This window comes from Equus caballus, chromosome 25 (assembly GCF_041296265.1).
Source record: "Equus caballus isolate H_3958 breed thoroughbred chromosome 25, TB-T2T, whole genome shotgun sequence".
In the NCBI taxonomy this organism is placed as follows: Eukaryota; Metazoa; Chordata; class Mammalia; order Perissodactyla; family Equidae; genus Equus; species Equus caballus.
Genome location: NC_091708.1, coordinates 34,710,574 through 34,727,385, shown reverse-complemented (window position 1 = coordinate 34,727,385; position 16,812 = coordinate 34,710,574). Strand labels below are relative to the sequence as shown.

The following is a 16,812-nucleotide window of genomic DNA, read 5'->3' as shown; positions in this document are numbered from 1 at the left end:
AAACACAATTCTTTGAGAACAAGGTATGCTCTACTCCCTCTGGGATGAGGTACCCACAATAGGAACATGGGCTGCCATCTTCAAGACTGCCATCTCACCAGGGAGGTGGGTGGGGCAAAGCTATGATAAAATGCTACGAAGTTTCTGTAAACCTTTTACTACCTTCCAGGTTGATTCTGACACTTTTGCTATGTTTTTCAGTGTTTCTGCAGAGGGATAGGCCCTGTGGTCCCTATTCCAACATTGTTTTCTGACTTACATTCTATTGCTTGGTTTTTGACAATTCTATTTCAATCCACTTTATCTCTTAACTTTTTATTTTCTAATTATTTGTCATTTCTAAGTTATTTCACCTAGGGGCCTCTATAATCTGATCTTGCAACTCCTCATTTTTTAAGCATACATTGCTTGTTTTCAGATATATCTTAAATCAATTGCTTTATTTGGTTTAGTAATATTTTTTCTAACCTAATATTAATGGTTTTCTGCATTTCTGATTTTCTATTGATCATAACTTCATTTATTTCATTATATTTTATGCATTCTAAATTATATGTCTTCTGTGTTCATACTCTACATTGTGTACTTTCTTGTTTTGCTTTTTGAGATAGTTGCATTATTATTGTCCTGTGAATACACATTCTCCTTATAGTATCAGATGTTATTTCTGGCAATACACAGAAGGGATGAACTAAGAGTCACGTCAGTCCTGGGAGTTTAAGGAGAAGATGAGATGAGCCCTAAGTGGGAAGGCTACATTTACCATGAATTACAGTTATTTTCTCCCACTTTTTAGCATTCCATTTGCCAACATTTTGTGTCATGTCTTTATCGTCAAACCACTAGGATGAGACAGAAATGATTTGAAAGAAGCATTCTTATAGTAATACCTCAACCCTGGGGTTTTGGTGGAAAGAGCTGAAAAGTGAATGACTCAGCTAAATGCTCAACATCACCTTTCCTCGATTTCACTATCCAGAAGTACTTCTGTGTAGAAATGTAAACAGAATAGAGGCAAGTGCAGACTTGAATTCACTTTTTTCCTGATATCTTCTCACAGACAAGCAATAAACCTCCTCCAGATGTCAAGTCTCAACCTAGCTTTCTGCCCCCACCCACATGACATTCCAGCTCATAACTGTCTTCCTTATCCCCATGGGTTTCTCACTTTTTATTATTACTGTTGATTTCCTAGACTTTTTGTTTGTCTCAGTTCTCAAGGATTATTGTGGTGTGTGGGAGGCAGCAGTGTAAGCTAATCACCCTCCTAGCAACAACTTGAAACCCAAATTCTCATAGAAGTCAAACAACCTGTACCAAGGTAGTGAGGCCAGGAAATTTTTTAGCCAGGTTTGGAATCAAAATTGGCTGTACTCCACCTCCTGTTCTGACTCCCTTCTGCCACCGTTTCTAGCTGTCCCAGGGGATACCTCAGCTCAACTACCACACTAAGAATAGAGATACACACATATCTCTGGGGACAAACCTTATCAAGTGCAAAACTACCAATACACTGCACTCCCTCCTCCTTGGTGCTCCTAGGTGAGTGCTGGCCTAGAAAGCCAAAGTATGAAGCTAGAGCAATTACTTCATGTTTGTGTCTGAGGATCACCTAAGAGAATCATACCCCAGAGGCCCAGAACCTAGAAATACTTCCGTGACAACATGTGTAAAGCGCAGTTAACATCCATCACTGTAATTTAGGTTGATGCTTTCTAGTTTGGCCCAATACAACCAGCATCCCCGGGCCCTCTTGCCCTGCTCATTTGTGATAGGCTAAGAAGATCCCTGAGCGCTTGAAGCATGGCCCTCTGAGACTACAAGGGAGAGCTGTAGGAACAGGGTGAGTTTCTCTGATAATAAATGCTACTTGGGCCAGATAAATATGGTGAGAGCTATGAGAAAGCTGCAGGGTTATGTTTTCCTTCCAATACTTCCAAAGATTCCAGTCAGCTTCTCTGCCTTCTGTCTTTCAGACCATCCTGAGATGAGTAGTGGGAACTACTCCCTTACAAGGTGAGTCATCTATATCTGCCTCCTGCAGAAGAGAGGTTAAGTTCAGAAGGTGGCTATGATACATGGTATTGAAGGACATGGGAAGTGGTAACAAGAGTCTCGGTTTGCAATTACTATCTTCTTTGCAATATTGCGCAGGCGACTTCACTGAGTTTTGAAAACTCATTTATGAAATGTATGTAATAAAATTTATGAGTATTTAATTAGATTCTGCATTGTATAGTGCTTTGGGTTCAACGTGGCAGCTCTTATTGCTTGGACATTAGATGAGCTGAGGACCTAGAAGCCAAGGAATGTGAATCTTGGTGAATATATAGCAAGGATGGAAGTAACCTGGAACTCACTTCTCAAACCAGTACTTATCATCTTGCGTTTTCATTTTAATCTCTCTGCTTGCTTCTCTCCTTTTCCAGGTAAAGTAACAATGGGCAGACCTTGGAGGGAAGATCCAGTGAGTTGGGATATACACATATGTGAATTAGATGAGAGGTGTCTCTTTTAGAGAGGGCTAAAAGTACCACCTTTTCTACAATTTTTGACCTGTCTCTCTTCTTTCCCCCCAGAGTGTTGGCATGGACAGAATCAACCAGTCCAGTGTCACTGGATTCCTCCTCTTGGGTCTTTCTGAGAGGCCAGAGCAGCAGCCACTCCTATTTGGCATCTTCCTGGGCATGTACCTGGTCACTGTCGTGGGAAACCTGCTCATCATCTTGGCCATTGGCTTTGACCCACACCTCCACACCCCCATGTACTTCTTCCTGGCCAACCTCTCTTTTGCTGATGGCTGCTTTTCTTCTACCATAGTCCCCAGGATGCTGGTGAACATCCGGACACATAATCAGACCATATCATATGGGGAGTGTTTGGCTCAGATGTACTTTTTCATGATGTTTGGAGGACTGGATGACTTCCTTTTGGGGGTGATGGCCTATGACCGCTATGTGGCCATCTGTAAGCCTCTTCACTACTCCACACTCATGAGTCCTCTTGTGTGTGTGCTCCTGCTCACAGCATCCTGGGTTCTCACCAACCTTGCTGCCCTCTTACATACCCTGCTAATGGCAAGGCTCTCTTTCTGTGCAGGAAACACCATCCATCACTTCTTCTGTGATGTGATCCCTCTGCTGCAGCTCTCCTGCTCAGACACCTGCACCAATCAGGTAGCCCTGTTCACTGTGGGCTCCATAGTACTTACTGGTCCTCTCTCCCTCATCACCTTATCGTATGCATACATCTTCTCCACCATCCTCAGAGTCCCCTCTGCCTCTGGCAGGCAAAAGTCCTTCTCCACCTGTGGGTCTCACCTCACTGTGGTCTTCTTGTTCTATGGTGCAGCAATCGGTGTCTATTTGTGCCGTTCTCCATCACAGTCACGGGGTCAGTACACAATTGCAGCTGTATTTTACACAGTTGTGACTCCTATGCTGAACCCCTTCATTTACAGCCTCAGGAACAAGGATATGAAGACTGCACTGAGAAGGCTTTTTGGAATTCACACTTTCTCTTCACAGGGACTTTAATGCTACATCCATATTTTGATGCTACACTCTGGAGAACCCTTGTGTTTATGGAGCAATATCATCCTCTATCACATTTACTTAGGAGTTAGAGAAAAGTAAACTAGAAATCATTCTCTTAAACTCCCAAATCTGACAACATATGTAATCAATGTATTTCATGAAGGATGTGCATTGTGTTATAAATGTTGTAAAAAATCCCTGATGCTGTGTAGGGTAATCTCAGCTAGATAGAAGCGATGTCAATTAAAACTTCACTTACTTGCTGTTATTCTAATGAAAGTATGAATATTTTTTAACATAGAACTCAATCAGAATTTATTAGTTTCCCCAGTTTGCCAGATGCTGTGTCAGACAGAGGAGTTATTGATTCCATGCTCTTATAGAATTCACTTTTCCATGTTGTGTTTAGTTGTACATATATGCAATTAACTATAATAAAGGTACAATCATGGTGATTTCCCCATAAAGCTTAATATTTTATTCTACTTTCTTAACACTTTAAATGTATTATGCCATTTAGTTCCCCAATTTTAACCATCTTGGATTAGGCACTATGATTATCACATTTTACAAGTGGGGAAACTATAACTACTAAGTGGGGAAGAGAAGGTTGAAATGTCTTTCTTCTCTGACTCTGGAGTTCAAATTCTTACATGCTTTCATATCCCACTTCTCAATCCTAATGTTTGTACTGAGAGACAGATTCATATTAAGCTAATGTGCGTACGCTGATGCCTACCTTGTGCCAGTCACTGTAATATCCTGTATTGGCAAAATGTAAAAGTGAGTAAGATAATGACCATGTCTATACAGGGTAGAGACAGACACGTGTTCAGTTTAGTGTTAATCAAATCAGATGGTGATAGTTGCCATAACAAGTGTTGGAGCACAGAAGGAAGAAAAATAATTCTGCCTAATGATGGTCAGGTACAGTTTTACCCTGAGGTGACATTTTATTGAGACTTGAACTGTCAGGTCATTTGGACTGGTGAAGAAAGAGGAGTGAAGATTTCATAGGGACAGGCTATTTACAATAAGGGCATGCTAGTTCTTCAAGCCATTCCAGCCCAACTTTGGAAATGATTGGTGGTGGTTACCTCTCTGAATGTGTGTCTTGCCCTTTCTTTCCCAGTTCAGTTTCCATAAAGTTTCTTGATCAGTTCTGTTTTTTTTGTGATTATCTTTCCCTACTTTCCATTGTCAATGCTTTTGAATTCTGGCTGCAGATTAGTATTCCCTTGAGCTCCAGAACTCTGTAGAGGTGAGATCCTAGTATCTTTCATGAGAACAAAATAAAACAGGTAAGTCTAGTGCAAACAGGTTTGAGAACTCTGTTGTGGGATTTCCTTTCTGGCAGTAAAAGGACAGATGAAATGAGCTATGAAAATACCTAGTACGTTATTTGCCATATTAAAATAAAACTCAGTGGGAGGTAGAGCATGTTGACAGCAACAAGAAGTTCCTAAATATTTATTCCTGGTTTAATGTTTTAGTACCCAGTTCAATTGTTTATTCTTTATCTGCTTAATTCTCCACTTCTATATAAAAGCCCTTTGAGACCTGCTACCCACTATGTATGGTTCTATCTATGAATAATAACTGTATTTTATTTTTATGCATTATTTTAAATTGTACTAGCAATATTATCAGAGTGAGCATTCATCACTTCCAAAGAGTCTGTTATATTCTTGTCTTTGTGCTTCTAACTCCATTCAAAAAAGATGAGCAAGTGGATTGCTTAATGATCTGCCCACTAGAAGGATTTTCTCACCACTGTTCTTTAGAGTTACTCTTGGGGTTTTACATTATAAGATAGATTGTTGGCGGTATACATACTCCATTTTCAGCTCATCACAATGTATCACGATTTTATCCTTGAGCCAGGTTCAAGTGTTTTCCACCCCAGCAGGAGAGTAGTATGAGCTGAGTGAAAGGAAACTGAAACCAAGGAGGAGGACATGGGGATTTGGGCTGATCATCCCTGTTACTTGGGTTCTCTGGCTCTGCTTGAGCCTAATCCAAAAGAAAACATTTCCATTGTGTGTTGGCTTGCTGCTGCACGCTTGCACACTGACTCAAGTGTTAAAAGTGGGTGAGGGGGGCTGGCCCCGTGGCCGAGTGGTTAAGTTCGCGCATTCCGCTGCAGGCGGCCCAGTGTTTCCTTGGTTCGAATCCTGGGCGCCGACATGACACTGCTCATCAAACCACGCTGAGGCGGCGTCCCACATGCCACAACTAGAAGGACCCACAACGAAGAATATACAACTATGTACTGGGGGGGCTTTGGGGAGAAAAAGGAAAAAATAAAATCTTTAAAAAAAAAAAAAGTGGGTGAGGGATCTTGATTGTTTATTGCAAAAGCACCATCAGGTTTTCACTGATAATTTCTGATTTTTTTCGTTATATAATTTAAGCAATACCCTCTTTGGCTACCCATCTATCTCAGCCCTAGAAACTCCATGGTAAATTAGCCATTTCAACAGATCCCTATAGGAGTTCTGGCCTTGCTGCACATTTTGGTATTTTGTATTTTTATTTACATTCCTTCTGAAGGTTAAGTGCCACCACCTGAGCCTCTGAATAATCCGGAAATTTTATCTCTGATGATGTCAGGAAGCCATGCTCCATGTTAACACTTTCTGTCAATTCTGTCATAGGGAGGAGAGCCGTTATTCAACTTCTCAGGAATTCTCTTGTCCTCCTCACTGGTGTGTTTATTGCTCTACTGAAGGGAGTGTCTTCTGTCCCTTCTTGGGGAAAACTGTTAGCTAGTGTGTTCTCTGATCTCATAGAATAAACCTATTGTAACATGGCCACACCCCTGAGATTCTGACCTCTTCCTTGATATTTTGCTAAGGTGTTCTAGCATCTGCATTTCATTTACTGTAGGCTACCATCATATCCAAGCTTATTGATGATCCCAGCAGTGTATGAGAACTGATTCTAGGTGTTCCTGTCTCCTGAGTCTTATGAGAGTGCTCCCGGGTCAAACAATTTTACCCTATCCAGTCTTATGTTCCATATTTTCCTTGTCCAACATCATGAGGATCCACTTGTATTTGTATTCCTTCAGTTATTAGTGGCATGTGTTAGCCAAGTCTCACTCCCCTTTTGATGAATAAGGTAAATATTCCCGTAGCCAAGACTATTGTTTCCTGTTGGGGCTATACTGAAAGCTATTCCAAATTATTAGTCTAGAGAATGAGTGAGGCAGGAATTTTGAAGAAGGCAAACATCATCTTGTCATCCACCTCAGAAGAGGGTTTTATCAATTATCTAATGCTACATAACAAAGCACCTCCAAACTTAGTGTTTAGAAAACAACAACAGCAATCACTTGCTTGCTTTACTTTGCTATGGGTTAGCAGTTAGATTCAGCTCAGCTGGGTAAATCTTTTAGTGGTTTTGAGTACGTTTACAAATGTGTCTGCAGTCAGCAGCCCATCAACTGGGCAGCTGTACTTCTGGAGACTGGCTGCTTTTTAACTGAAGCATTGGAGGGAGACAGGATCATGTGTCTTTCATTATACAACAGGCTGGCCTAGGCTTGTTCACATGTTTCCAGTGCTCCAAGAACAGCAAGAAAACAAGCACTTTTCAAATCCTTGCTTGAGTCAAATTTGCCATTGCCCTATTGGCAAAAGCAAGACTTACAGTCTATCCATACTCTGGGGTGAAAATTTCACTTCTTAATGGAAGGAGATCCACTTACATTGCAAGGATGCAGAATCAGAGAGAGAAATAAGCTGTAGCCAAATGCTAAATATATCACAAAACCTTTTCACAGTAATCAGGCAGTGGGTGCTCTCTCTTCTCTGCCAAAGGGAAGTGCGATGCTTCCATCCATCTGTAAGATTTAAAAGATTCTGCGGATTCAAATTACTTCATCCAAATATCCCAATAACAGGTCTCACATTTCCACGCTTTCCTTAGCAGAACCCTGAATTCAGAATAGGATACCTTCTAGGGCTATGTTCCTCAAATTCATGTGATCAGATTATGTGTCTGATTTTCAGGACAAACTACACTTTGGCCGATTGTTTTAAGTGGTTATGTGGAGCCATTTGGCTTTCACAGGGTACTGTCAGTGAATAGCTGCCTGAGCTGAGTCTGTCATTGTCCTTCAGTATGTATAAGAAAGAGAGCAAAAGCAAACTAAATTCATGATTCTTAGACTTAACTTTTATTTTTTCAGTGATAGAGGTATTGCATAATCTGGTGTTTTTCCTTCTATCTCTATCCATCTCCAATCCACTATAATGGAGAGTCTTATTGATTGTGAAGCTACACACACTAGGTGTTACTACTGCCCACTCATCTCCAGCAGTGTCCTTGTTACCATCTGAACAGCAAGCAATCAATTTCAGAACTCTATAGTGAAGATCTGTTTATTTTATTTTAGAGCCAATTTTGTTACCAAATACGTTAGTTTGAGTTTCTTCAAAGTTGATATTGAGACAAAGACATGGTTGCAGGAGTTTATTTTAGTGATGATTCTAGGAAACATGAATAAGGGAAAAGGATACAGAGAAGAAAGACAAGCCAATGAAGGATACAATACTGTGTGAATTATGCTGTATGCAACTTTGTACAATCCTTCTAGAGATCCTCTGAGAAACCTTACTGAATACGATTCCGCCAGAGGTCAGGGGTGTGGTGGCATTTATATTTCCACTTCTATCAGCTGTTAGTTTTGTTCTTCCTACTTTTCCCACTAATTGCTTGCTGTTTTTGAGAAGTTTCTCTCTTTGGCACTTAGCAGTTTGTCTGTAATATGACTGATGTATTTTCATTTGTATTCTCTCTGCTTTGATTTCACTTGACTTCTTGAATCTGTGAGTTGATGTTTGTCATTGGTTTTGGAAAGGTCTCAGACTCTATCACTTTGAACACTGCCTCTGCTCCATTATTTCCATCATCTCCTTCTGGGGCTTTAAATAAATATGCATGTGTATATTACACCTTTTGAGTGTCTTCCTTACGGCTTTTAGGTTCTGTTATGTTTTTTCTTTTGATTTCTTTTCTTTTTATGATTCAGCTATGAGTTCCCTAATCTTATTTTCCGTGAGTTCACTTTGCTGTTAAATCACCTAACTATTTTTTTGGTAACTGGTTTACTGAGATATAATTCACAACTCATACAATTCACCCATTTAAATTGTACAATTAAATGGTTTTAAATGTATTCGCAGAGCTATTAAATCTTGTGTCAGTTTTGAATAGCTTTATTTTTCAAGGAATTTGTCAATTTCATCCAATATGACATATTTGTTCCCATAAAGTTTATCATCACTTAGCAGTGGTAATCATTCTTTCCTTCTTGATGTAACTAATTTGTTTCCCCCCTTTTCCCTACTGAGTCTAGTAGCTGTTTATCAGTTTTGTTAATCTTTTCAAAGAATCAACTTTCTGTACTTCTCTTTATTATTTCTTTTCCTCTGCTTACTCTTGGTGTATCTTGTCTTTCATTTTATAGCTTCCCAAGATAGAACCCTACTTCATTTATTTGATACTTTTTTCTCTTTCAATGTAAATTTCCCTTTAAGCATTGCTTTAACTGAAGCTCATCAACTTTGATATGTTGTGTTTTCAATATCTTGTGAATTGAAATATTATCTTATTTCCTTTATTATTTGTTCTTTGACTCTTTTTTTTAGAAGTGTGATGGTTAGTTTCCAAATATTTATGGCTTTCCTACATATTTTATTGTTGTTGATTTCTTTTTTTTTTAATTTTTTTACATTTGTTTATTATGAAATAATTTTAGACTTCCAAAATATTGCAAAAATAGTAATAAGCATTCTCATATACCTTATAACCAGCTCCCCCAATTACTATGGTATAATTATCAAAGTCAAGGAGTTAGTGTTGATAAAATTCTATTAAGTAATCAGCAGACCTCATTCTAATTTTGTCACTTGTCTTAGTAGTGCCCTTTTTCAGGCCAGGATCCAATCTAGGGTCACGCATTGCATTTCACTATTGAAATTCCTTTTAATTTTGTATAGTTTTTTTCTCTGTCTTTCATGACCTTGGTGCTTTTGAAGAGTACTGGGCAGTTATTTTGTAGAAACTCTCAATTTGGAGGGGTCAGATGTTTCCTCATGCTTGAACTCAGATTATACGATTTTGACCTATCGCAAAAGTGAAATTGTATCCTTCTTATTATATCATATCAGGAAGTAAATTGAGTTAGTATGTTTCACTACTGGTGTTATTTGTTTTGATCTCTTGGTTAAAGTGCCATTTGTCTTTATTTGTGATCTACATTGTAAATATCTTTTTTAAGTTTGTCAATTGCAGTTACTTTGTTCACACTGTTGCTTTGCCATGAAAAGTTTTAAATATTCATGTAGTTAAATTTATCAAACTTTTATTGCTCCTTGATTTTGAATGAAAGCTGTTCTTTACACTGATATTAAAGAGGAATTTGCCATGTTTTCTTCTAGTGCTTGTATGCCAAATGGCTACCCATTTGTCCCAGTATATTTATTATATAAAGCATCTTTGTATCAGAAATTTGAATTTCTATCTTTATCTACACTAAATTTCCATGTCTGGGTATTCTATTCTATTCACTTCTTTATTTGTTTATTCATTCACCAGTTTTGTACTCTTTTAATTACAGCATTTTAGGACATTTTCTATCCTCAAGCAGCTAAACATATGGCCCCCAAATAGATAAATATTAGAAGATATTTGCAGTAGAGTGAGATAAATGTTTTGCAGAGAAGGTTGCAAAAGTCTACTGGCACATACAGGAGTCAATTAATAATTCCCTCTGAATAGAGGACTCCAGGAGGACTTCACTTAGAAGGTAACATTTGTGAAGAGTCTTGAAGTGAGGGTCTGTCATTGCGAAACAGAAAACAGGAGTTTTTCAAGGCAGGAGGAATAGAATACGGAAAGGTATAGTTTTACATCAAGAAAAGAAACGAGAAGCTACCGCTCTTAGGTGATGTGCTATGGAAATTTAATTTTCCTGATCTCAGGGTCTCCAATCATTTCCTTGATGCTAATTTTATAACGTATGATGACTGCAAACTTCCATTTAAAATTGTCCCTGGCCATTTATTCATTGGTCACTGGATGCTTATGATTTAAGTGATCCTCAAACACTAGAAAGCAAGAGAGGGTGGTAAAAATCAACATTTGACTAGACTTCAGGCAGCAGGAAAAGTCAAGGATTTGCTGCTGCTTTTGTAACCCTGGTTGGCATCACTAGAAAGCATGAATAGTAGCAGAGAATTGCAATCACATGCACATTCGAGGAGAAGGTGGTCTGGGGCCGTGATACAGCCTTCATATTGAGACACATCTGCAATGTCTTTTTACAGCTGGAGGCAATTTCCTGGTACCACTAATTCATTCACTAAGACAAAGCTTTGGCTGGGTACATCATCTTGTACATTTAAAATTGCAAATGTCAAGCTTCTCTCTGATGGGGGGGAGGGAAGAGAAGAGAAGGGAGAGGATGGGGAGAGAAGAGTAGAGACAGAAAATAAAAGAAGAGAAGAGAAAATTGGGTATGATTTGTGTTAAGCAGAATTTGCAGATTACACCATAGGTGTAAGACACTGTGCTAAGCACTTTATATGTGTTATCATTTATGTGAATTCTCACAACAGCTTTAGATCACAGCTACTATAGTTACTATTACTATTCACTTTATCTTTGTAAACTGAGGCTCAAAGATGTTGATAACTTGCTGAAAGTCCCCAGGACAGTGAATAGTAGATCTAATACGTAAACTCAGGTATTTTTAACTCCAATGTAAGTCTTATTTTTATTTAAAAGTATGTTTAAAATCTGAGTTCATCAGTGAAATCACAGTAAAGTCACAATTAAGTAGCAAAGAAATTGACAGAGTACAGGGCAGTTTCCAATATTTCTCCTCTGAGTTACTGAAAAATCCTCTGTGTAGGTTGTGAGGATATATCTTTAGCAGCATCCCTAAGAGAGATTCAATAATGAAATTGATAGAATTATATTTTAAAATACATCTAAACATACACTATTGGCATAGTGCTGAAGAATGACGGCCCAGTAAAGAAAACTTAATGAGAGTCCCAAATAATGCGGTCCAGGTACCCTTCTCTCTGGTCAAGTGGCTTGATTCATAAGTCATTTGAGAGTATCTAACTAGAGACTTATGCTCAAGCAGAGGGCATGCTCCTTTGGGGAGATAACAACATCTATGAGGCTGTTCACACTTCCAGCCTCTATCTTCTTATTTGCCTTGCCTCATCTTCAAATCATTTGTTAGTATTGGGAGAAGTTGCTGTTAGAACTATGTATGTGAACAGTGTGAAAGAAGCAATGAAAGAGAGAAAACTAGTAATTGAGAGGAATAAGTAGATTTCATGTTTGTTTAGTCGGAGTGTAATCATTAAGTGTATGCATTTTGGAATAAGATGTCTGGGTTCAAATTCTGGCTCTGTCACTTATAAGCTGTTTATATTGAGGCCAGTAATTTAACCTTTTGAGCCTTCTCTTTCTCTTCTGTACAATGAAAATATCTTCCTCAGAGTCACATGTTGAATATTGCTGAAGAAAATGAAGATCTAAGCATAAGACCGGGAAAAAATAACTTTACATATTGTACAATTTTTATTCTAAGTCTCCCAGAAACACTACATGATAAATATTATTTTACCTCCTTTAATGAGTGGGGAGATTGTGGCTCAATGAGGTTATTTAACTTGCCCTATGTTGGAAAGCTAGTAAGTGGCAGATGCAGGATTTGGACATAGGTACCATGACAACTCTATAAATTGATTTCCCCTGACCAAAATGGTGTATTTAACGTCATGGAGATTGGAGTGCCCTTCTGCTCAGGAATCTCCCCAAAGCACTCTTTATGTCTTTGTTTCTCAGGCTATAGATGAATGGGTTCAGCATGGGGGTCACCACAGCATACATCACTGCTGCAATCCTGTCCTTGCTGGCTGAATCAGTAGTGGAGGAAATGAAGTACACCCCAATAGCAGACACATAGAACAAGCAAACTGCTGAGAGGTGGGACCCACACGTGGAGAAGGCCTTCCACTTCCCAATTGCTGATGGGATTCTCACAATGGCAGCCACAATGCGGACATAAGAAATGATGATTAGCAAGGGGATCAAGATGGTTAATGTCCCTCCCCAGTATATCAGCACACATTGGTTGGCATAAGTATTGGAGCAAGAGAGCTTCAACATGGGGAGGAGTTCACAAAAGAAGTGGTGGATGATGTTGTCAGTGCAGAAGGATAATTGAGCCAAGAGAATTGTGTGGGTTAGAGAGTATGAATGAGCAAGGATTAGGGACATGATCACCAGCAGGATAGAGCATCTGGGACTCATGACCAAGGTATAGTGAAGCGGGTGGCAGATAGCCAGAAGCCGGTCATATGCCATCACTGCCAGTAGGAAAACATCTAGACCAATGAACCACAGGAAGAAGTAGATCTGAGACAGGCATCCAGTGTAGGTGATGGTATGCCTTTGGGCCTGGATGTTCACCAACATCTTGGGGACTGTGGTAGATGATAAACACAGGTCAGTGAGGGAAAAGTTGGCCAGGAAGAAGTACATAGGGGTGTGGAGGTGTGGATCAGAGGCAATGACCATGACAATGACAACATTGCCTACCACAGTGACCAGGTACATACTCAGGAAGATGCTGAAGAGGAGAGGCTGCTTTCCCTGATGCTCAGACAGGCCCAGGAGGAGGAATTCAGATACACTGAATGTGTGGTTTCCTGGTTTCATGTCGCTAGTGTAACTGAGGAATAAAATTGAGATGACACTTCAAAAACTTCTTGTCCTAATATTGTCTAGATGGAAAGAAAAGCATAAAAAAAGATGGAATCAGAATATTAATAGCTGTGCATTATATCATTGAAACCTGAAAAAGCTTTGTGAAATAGTTATTATGCCCATTTTGTTGATGAAAGAACTGCGTTTCCTACAAAGAGCCAGAGGTAAAGTCAAATCTAGCAACTCTGATTTCAGAGTCTGTGATCTTAACCTCTTTACTAATCTACTTCTGATGAGGCACCCAGATCTAACTCATTTATTCACTCCACATTCCATGAGTACTTAGTATGTTCTAGCCTTTGCTCTATATAGCAGAGAAACAATAGTAACAAATACAACAAGGTTCCTGCTGTCACGTGGAAACTATTCTAGTCAGAGGAGTCATATAATAAATAAACACTTACACAAGCAGGAAAATAAGTGCTAAAATGAAAACAAAATATAGCAATGACTAGCAGATTACTTTAAACTGAATGGTCAACAAAGAATTCACTATGGAGAAATGGAGAAGAAGGAGCCAGGTAAAGAATGAGTGGAAGAAGGTTTCAGAGGCAGGGAACAGTAAGCACAAATATACGATAAGAGTATGTATTTGAAGAAACAGGAAGAAGGCAAGTGGGGCTCAGGTATGGTGAGCAAAGGAGGGGGGTAGGAGAGATGATTGAGGAGGGAGGCAGGAGCAAGTCGTATATGGCTGTGAAGTGCAGATTCTCAGTACAGTCAGACACCTGTATGCAAGAGTGGGTGTTTAAGCAGCAGATGGCTGTGATCTGATCTATGGTATGGAAAGATCATCCTGCTACTGTGGGCAGAAGGATTTTAGGTGTCAGAGTGCAAACAGAGAGGCCAGTAAGGAAACATATACAGGACCAGGGCAAGGAGATAGAGTGAAGTGGGTGGGTTGGGGCTGTGTTTTAGAGAGTTGAGTGACTTGCCCAAGGAACCACAAGTGGTGGATCTGGGCTCTCTGGTAAAAGGCCCTTCACTCCTCCAGCTGCACCCTTAGAGGTACAAATAGTAAAGCTCCCTAAAGCAAACAGAAAAGAATTAAGATGATGTCCCTCATCAACTGGGGCCAATTAAAAATGACATAGATAAAAGAATCAGAGAAATGTTCTGTACCATATTTCTCAAATGGCAGAATCCCTGGAATATGCTGGACACATAATAAGACTAAGAGGAGGGAGCCAGAGATATGAATAATGCTGAGTTATTCTCAGAAAGAGAAGCAATGAATAAGGCAAAGTCTTCAGGGGCCATTTACAGGGTTGTAGATATACTAATCATTTATGATGTGTTTACTCTGTGTCAATATCTATCATTTAATCTATACAATGTAATGCTGAGTATATTTACCCTACATTTCAGATAAGAAAATAGAGAGCTGAGAAAGGCAAACTGACCAGCCTAACATCACACAGCTAATAAGAAGATAAGTCAATATTCAAACTGAGATCTGTCTTCTACCAAACCTGGAAGTTAGTCCATTACACAATTCCACCTGCTAAGGAAGTCAAACCTTTATTTTCTCATGCGTACTATAGATATTTATCAACTATTTTGGGAAAGTAACCATGTAGAGTAGACCATCCTTTAGGGTGCCTCCATGTTGGGTCTAGGGAGCTATGTTTGTAATTTTTCATCTAATGAAATATTTATTGATTGCCTATCTTATGACAGGAATGCCTGTGGCCACTGGATATTTAAACTTAATCAAAACAGGCACAGTCCCTGTGCTTATAGGCTAATTGGGGAGACTGACAATAAACAGTTAAGCAAGTAAATATATCGTCAAAAACTCTGATTAGTATTGAAAAAGAGAGGTATGGTAGTATGACTGAGAAAATTTCATTGGATGGCCTACTTTAGATTAGAGTTCCGGGAAAACTTCTTTGCGAGAGTTAAATATAATTTGAGACCTGCAGTGGTAATTAGCTATGTCTGAAGTAGAAGAAAGAAGAGTAGGGACATAAACCTTCCAACATATTTGAAGGTCACAAGGTCATAAAGGGCCTGGCCAATGTGGGAAGACGAGTGTGGCTGGAGAATTGTGAGCAAGAGTTGCATAAAGTATAACCTGGGCTCTCTGGCCACAGGTGATTGACTCAGGGAGTCAGATGAATCAAACTGAGTCAATTGAGCTATCTTTTCAACACTTGGAGTTAGTGATATAGAGAGTTTAACCAGTTTGTTTTGGGCTCTGAAGATATAAGTTCATGTAGAAATTGAAGTTCCTGTAAAGTTAGGAAAAGAGGCAGCATCCTGGGCACCAGAGCCCTGTGTAAACCTTTGTTAACAGGAACAGAATCTAAGATGTATCTGCAGAGAGGACAGTGGAAGAAACTTGGAGAAAAGAGCAGTTAGGAGATGTGGCATTCCAGAAAGTTAGAGTAGCTACCTCCTGCTTTTGCAGCGTAATTTCATTCTTGTGAGTAATTTTTTTCCTCCCATAACAAATGGCAGAATGACCTACTGCTCAAGAAGGCCAACTCTCAGATAAAACAGACTTGGGTGTCCATCCTTCCTCTGTCATCTATTACCTATGGATAAATTACAAACATCCCAATGATCGCAACAACAATAGTGAGAAGAAGAGTTAACATGTATTGACTGTTGACATCCTGCCAGGCACTGTGCCAAAAGTGCTTTACTTATTTTGTCTCATTGTATTTTCACTGTCTTATAAGATGAACTCTCTATTTTTCAGATAAGAAACTGAGGTATGAAGAGGTGAAGTAATTTGTTTCAAATGAGGCACCTGGTAAATAGTCAAGCCCAGACTTGAACTTGGGCCTACCAGATTCAGCTCTTACCCACCTGATCTTAACCAGTCTCAGATGTTATGGAGCAGTGGGGTTCTGCAGCCTTAGCACTTTCCCCTTGGACGACAGCAAATTCACATCACAGCTCCGTGTGGAGACTTGGCCTCTTCCCCTTATGGAACGGAAATGAATTCCAGTGTTGTACACAACTGTGGAATAGAATTCTGGAGTCAAAATAAATGAAACTGAGGCAGCCTGAGGGGCCTCATGCTGGGAATATTTACCAGGTTTGGAGGCTCCAGTGTTCTCATTAGTGGGAACAAAGACTAATTGTCTCTGAATCCCTAAAGAGAGGAGGAGCAGTGCTGTTTTCAAGTGGGATTCCTGTTCTACTTGCAAACTCTCAGACTATGTTCCCTTGTCCATCACTTTGGGAGGCGCTGCTCTGGGCTCACTACTCTTGCCCTATTCACTTCCATCTGTGACTCAGAAAGAGGAACTGGGGTAAAGGGTCCAGATGGAGACAGCAGAGATGAGGCATCTATTTCTTCATCTGAACTTGACATTGTCTTAGCCCAAAGTATCTTGGCCAATATTCTAACCCTTCTCTGTGTTATTATCCTCACCAAGTGCAACTTGGGTGTCTTTCGTGGAACAGAAGTTCTTAAATTTAATGTAGACCAATTTATCAGTTTTATCTGATTTACTTTGCT

At 39.5% G+C, this 16,812-nt stretch overlaps 2 protein-coding genes across 2 annotated transcripts; one reads left to right on the top strand and one right to left on the bottom strand.

Moving 5' to 3' along the window:
- The first annotated feature begins 2,588 nt into the window (after positions 1–2,588).
- OR1N19 (olfactory receptor family 1 subfamily N member 19) lies at positions 2,589–3,536 on the top strand. The gene is given in 1 exon segment (NM_001391481.1): positions 2,589–3,536. A coding segment is annotated over 1 exon segment (948 nt).
- An 8,808-nt stretch (positions 3,537–12,344) lies between these two features.
- Positions 12,345–13,289, bottom strand: OR1AK3 (olfactory receptor family 1 subfamily AK member 3). The gene is given in 1 exon segment (NM_001391482.1): positions 12,345–13,289. A coding segment is annotated over 1 exon segment (945 nt).
- Between the last annotated feature and the right edge of the window lie 3,523 nt (positions 13,290–16,812).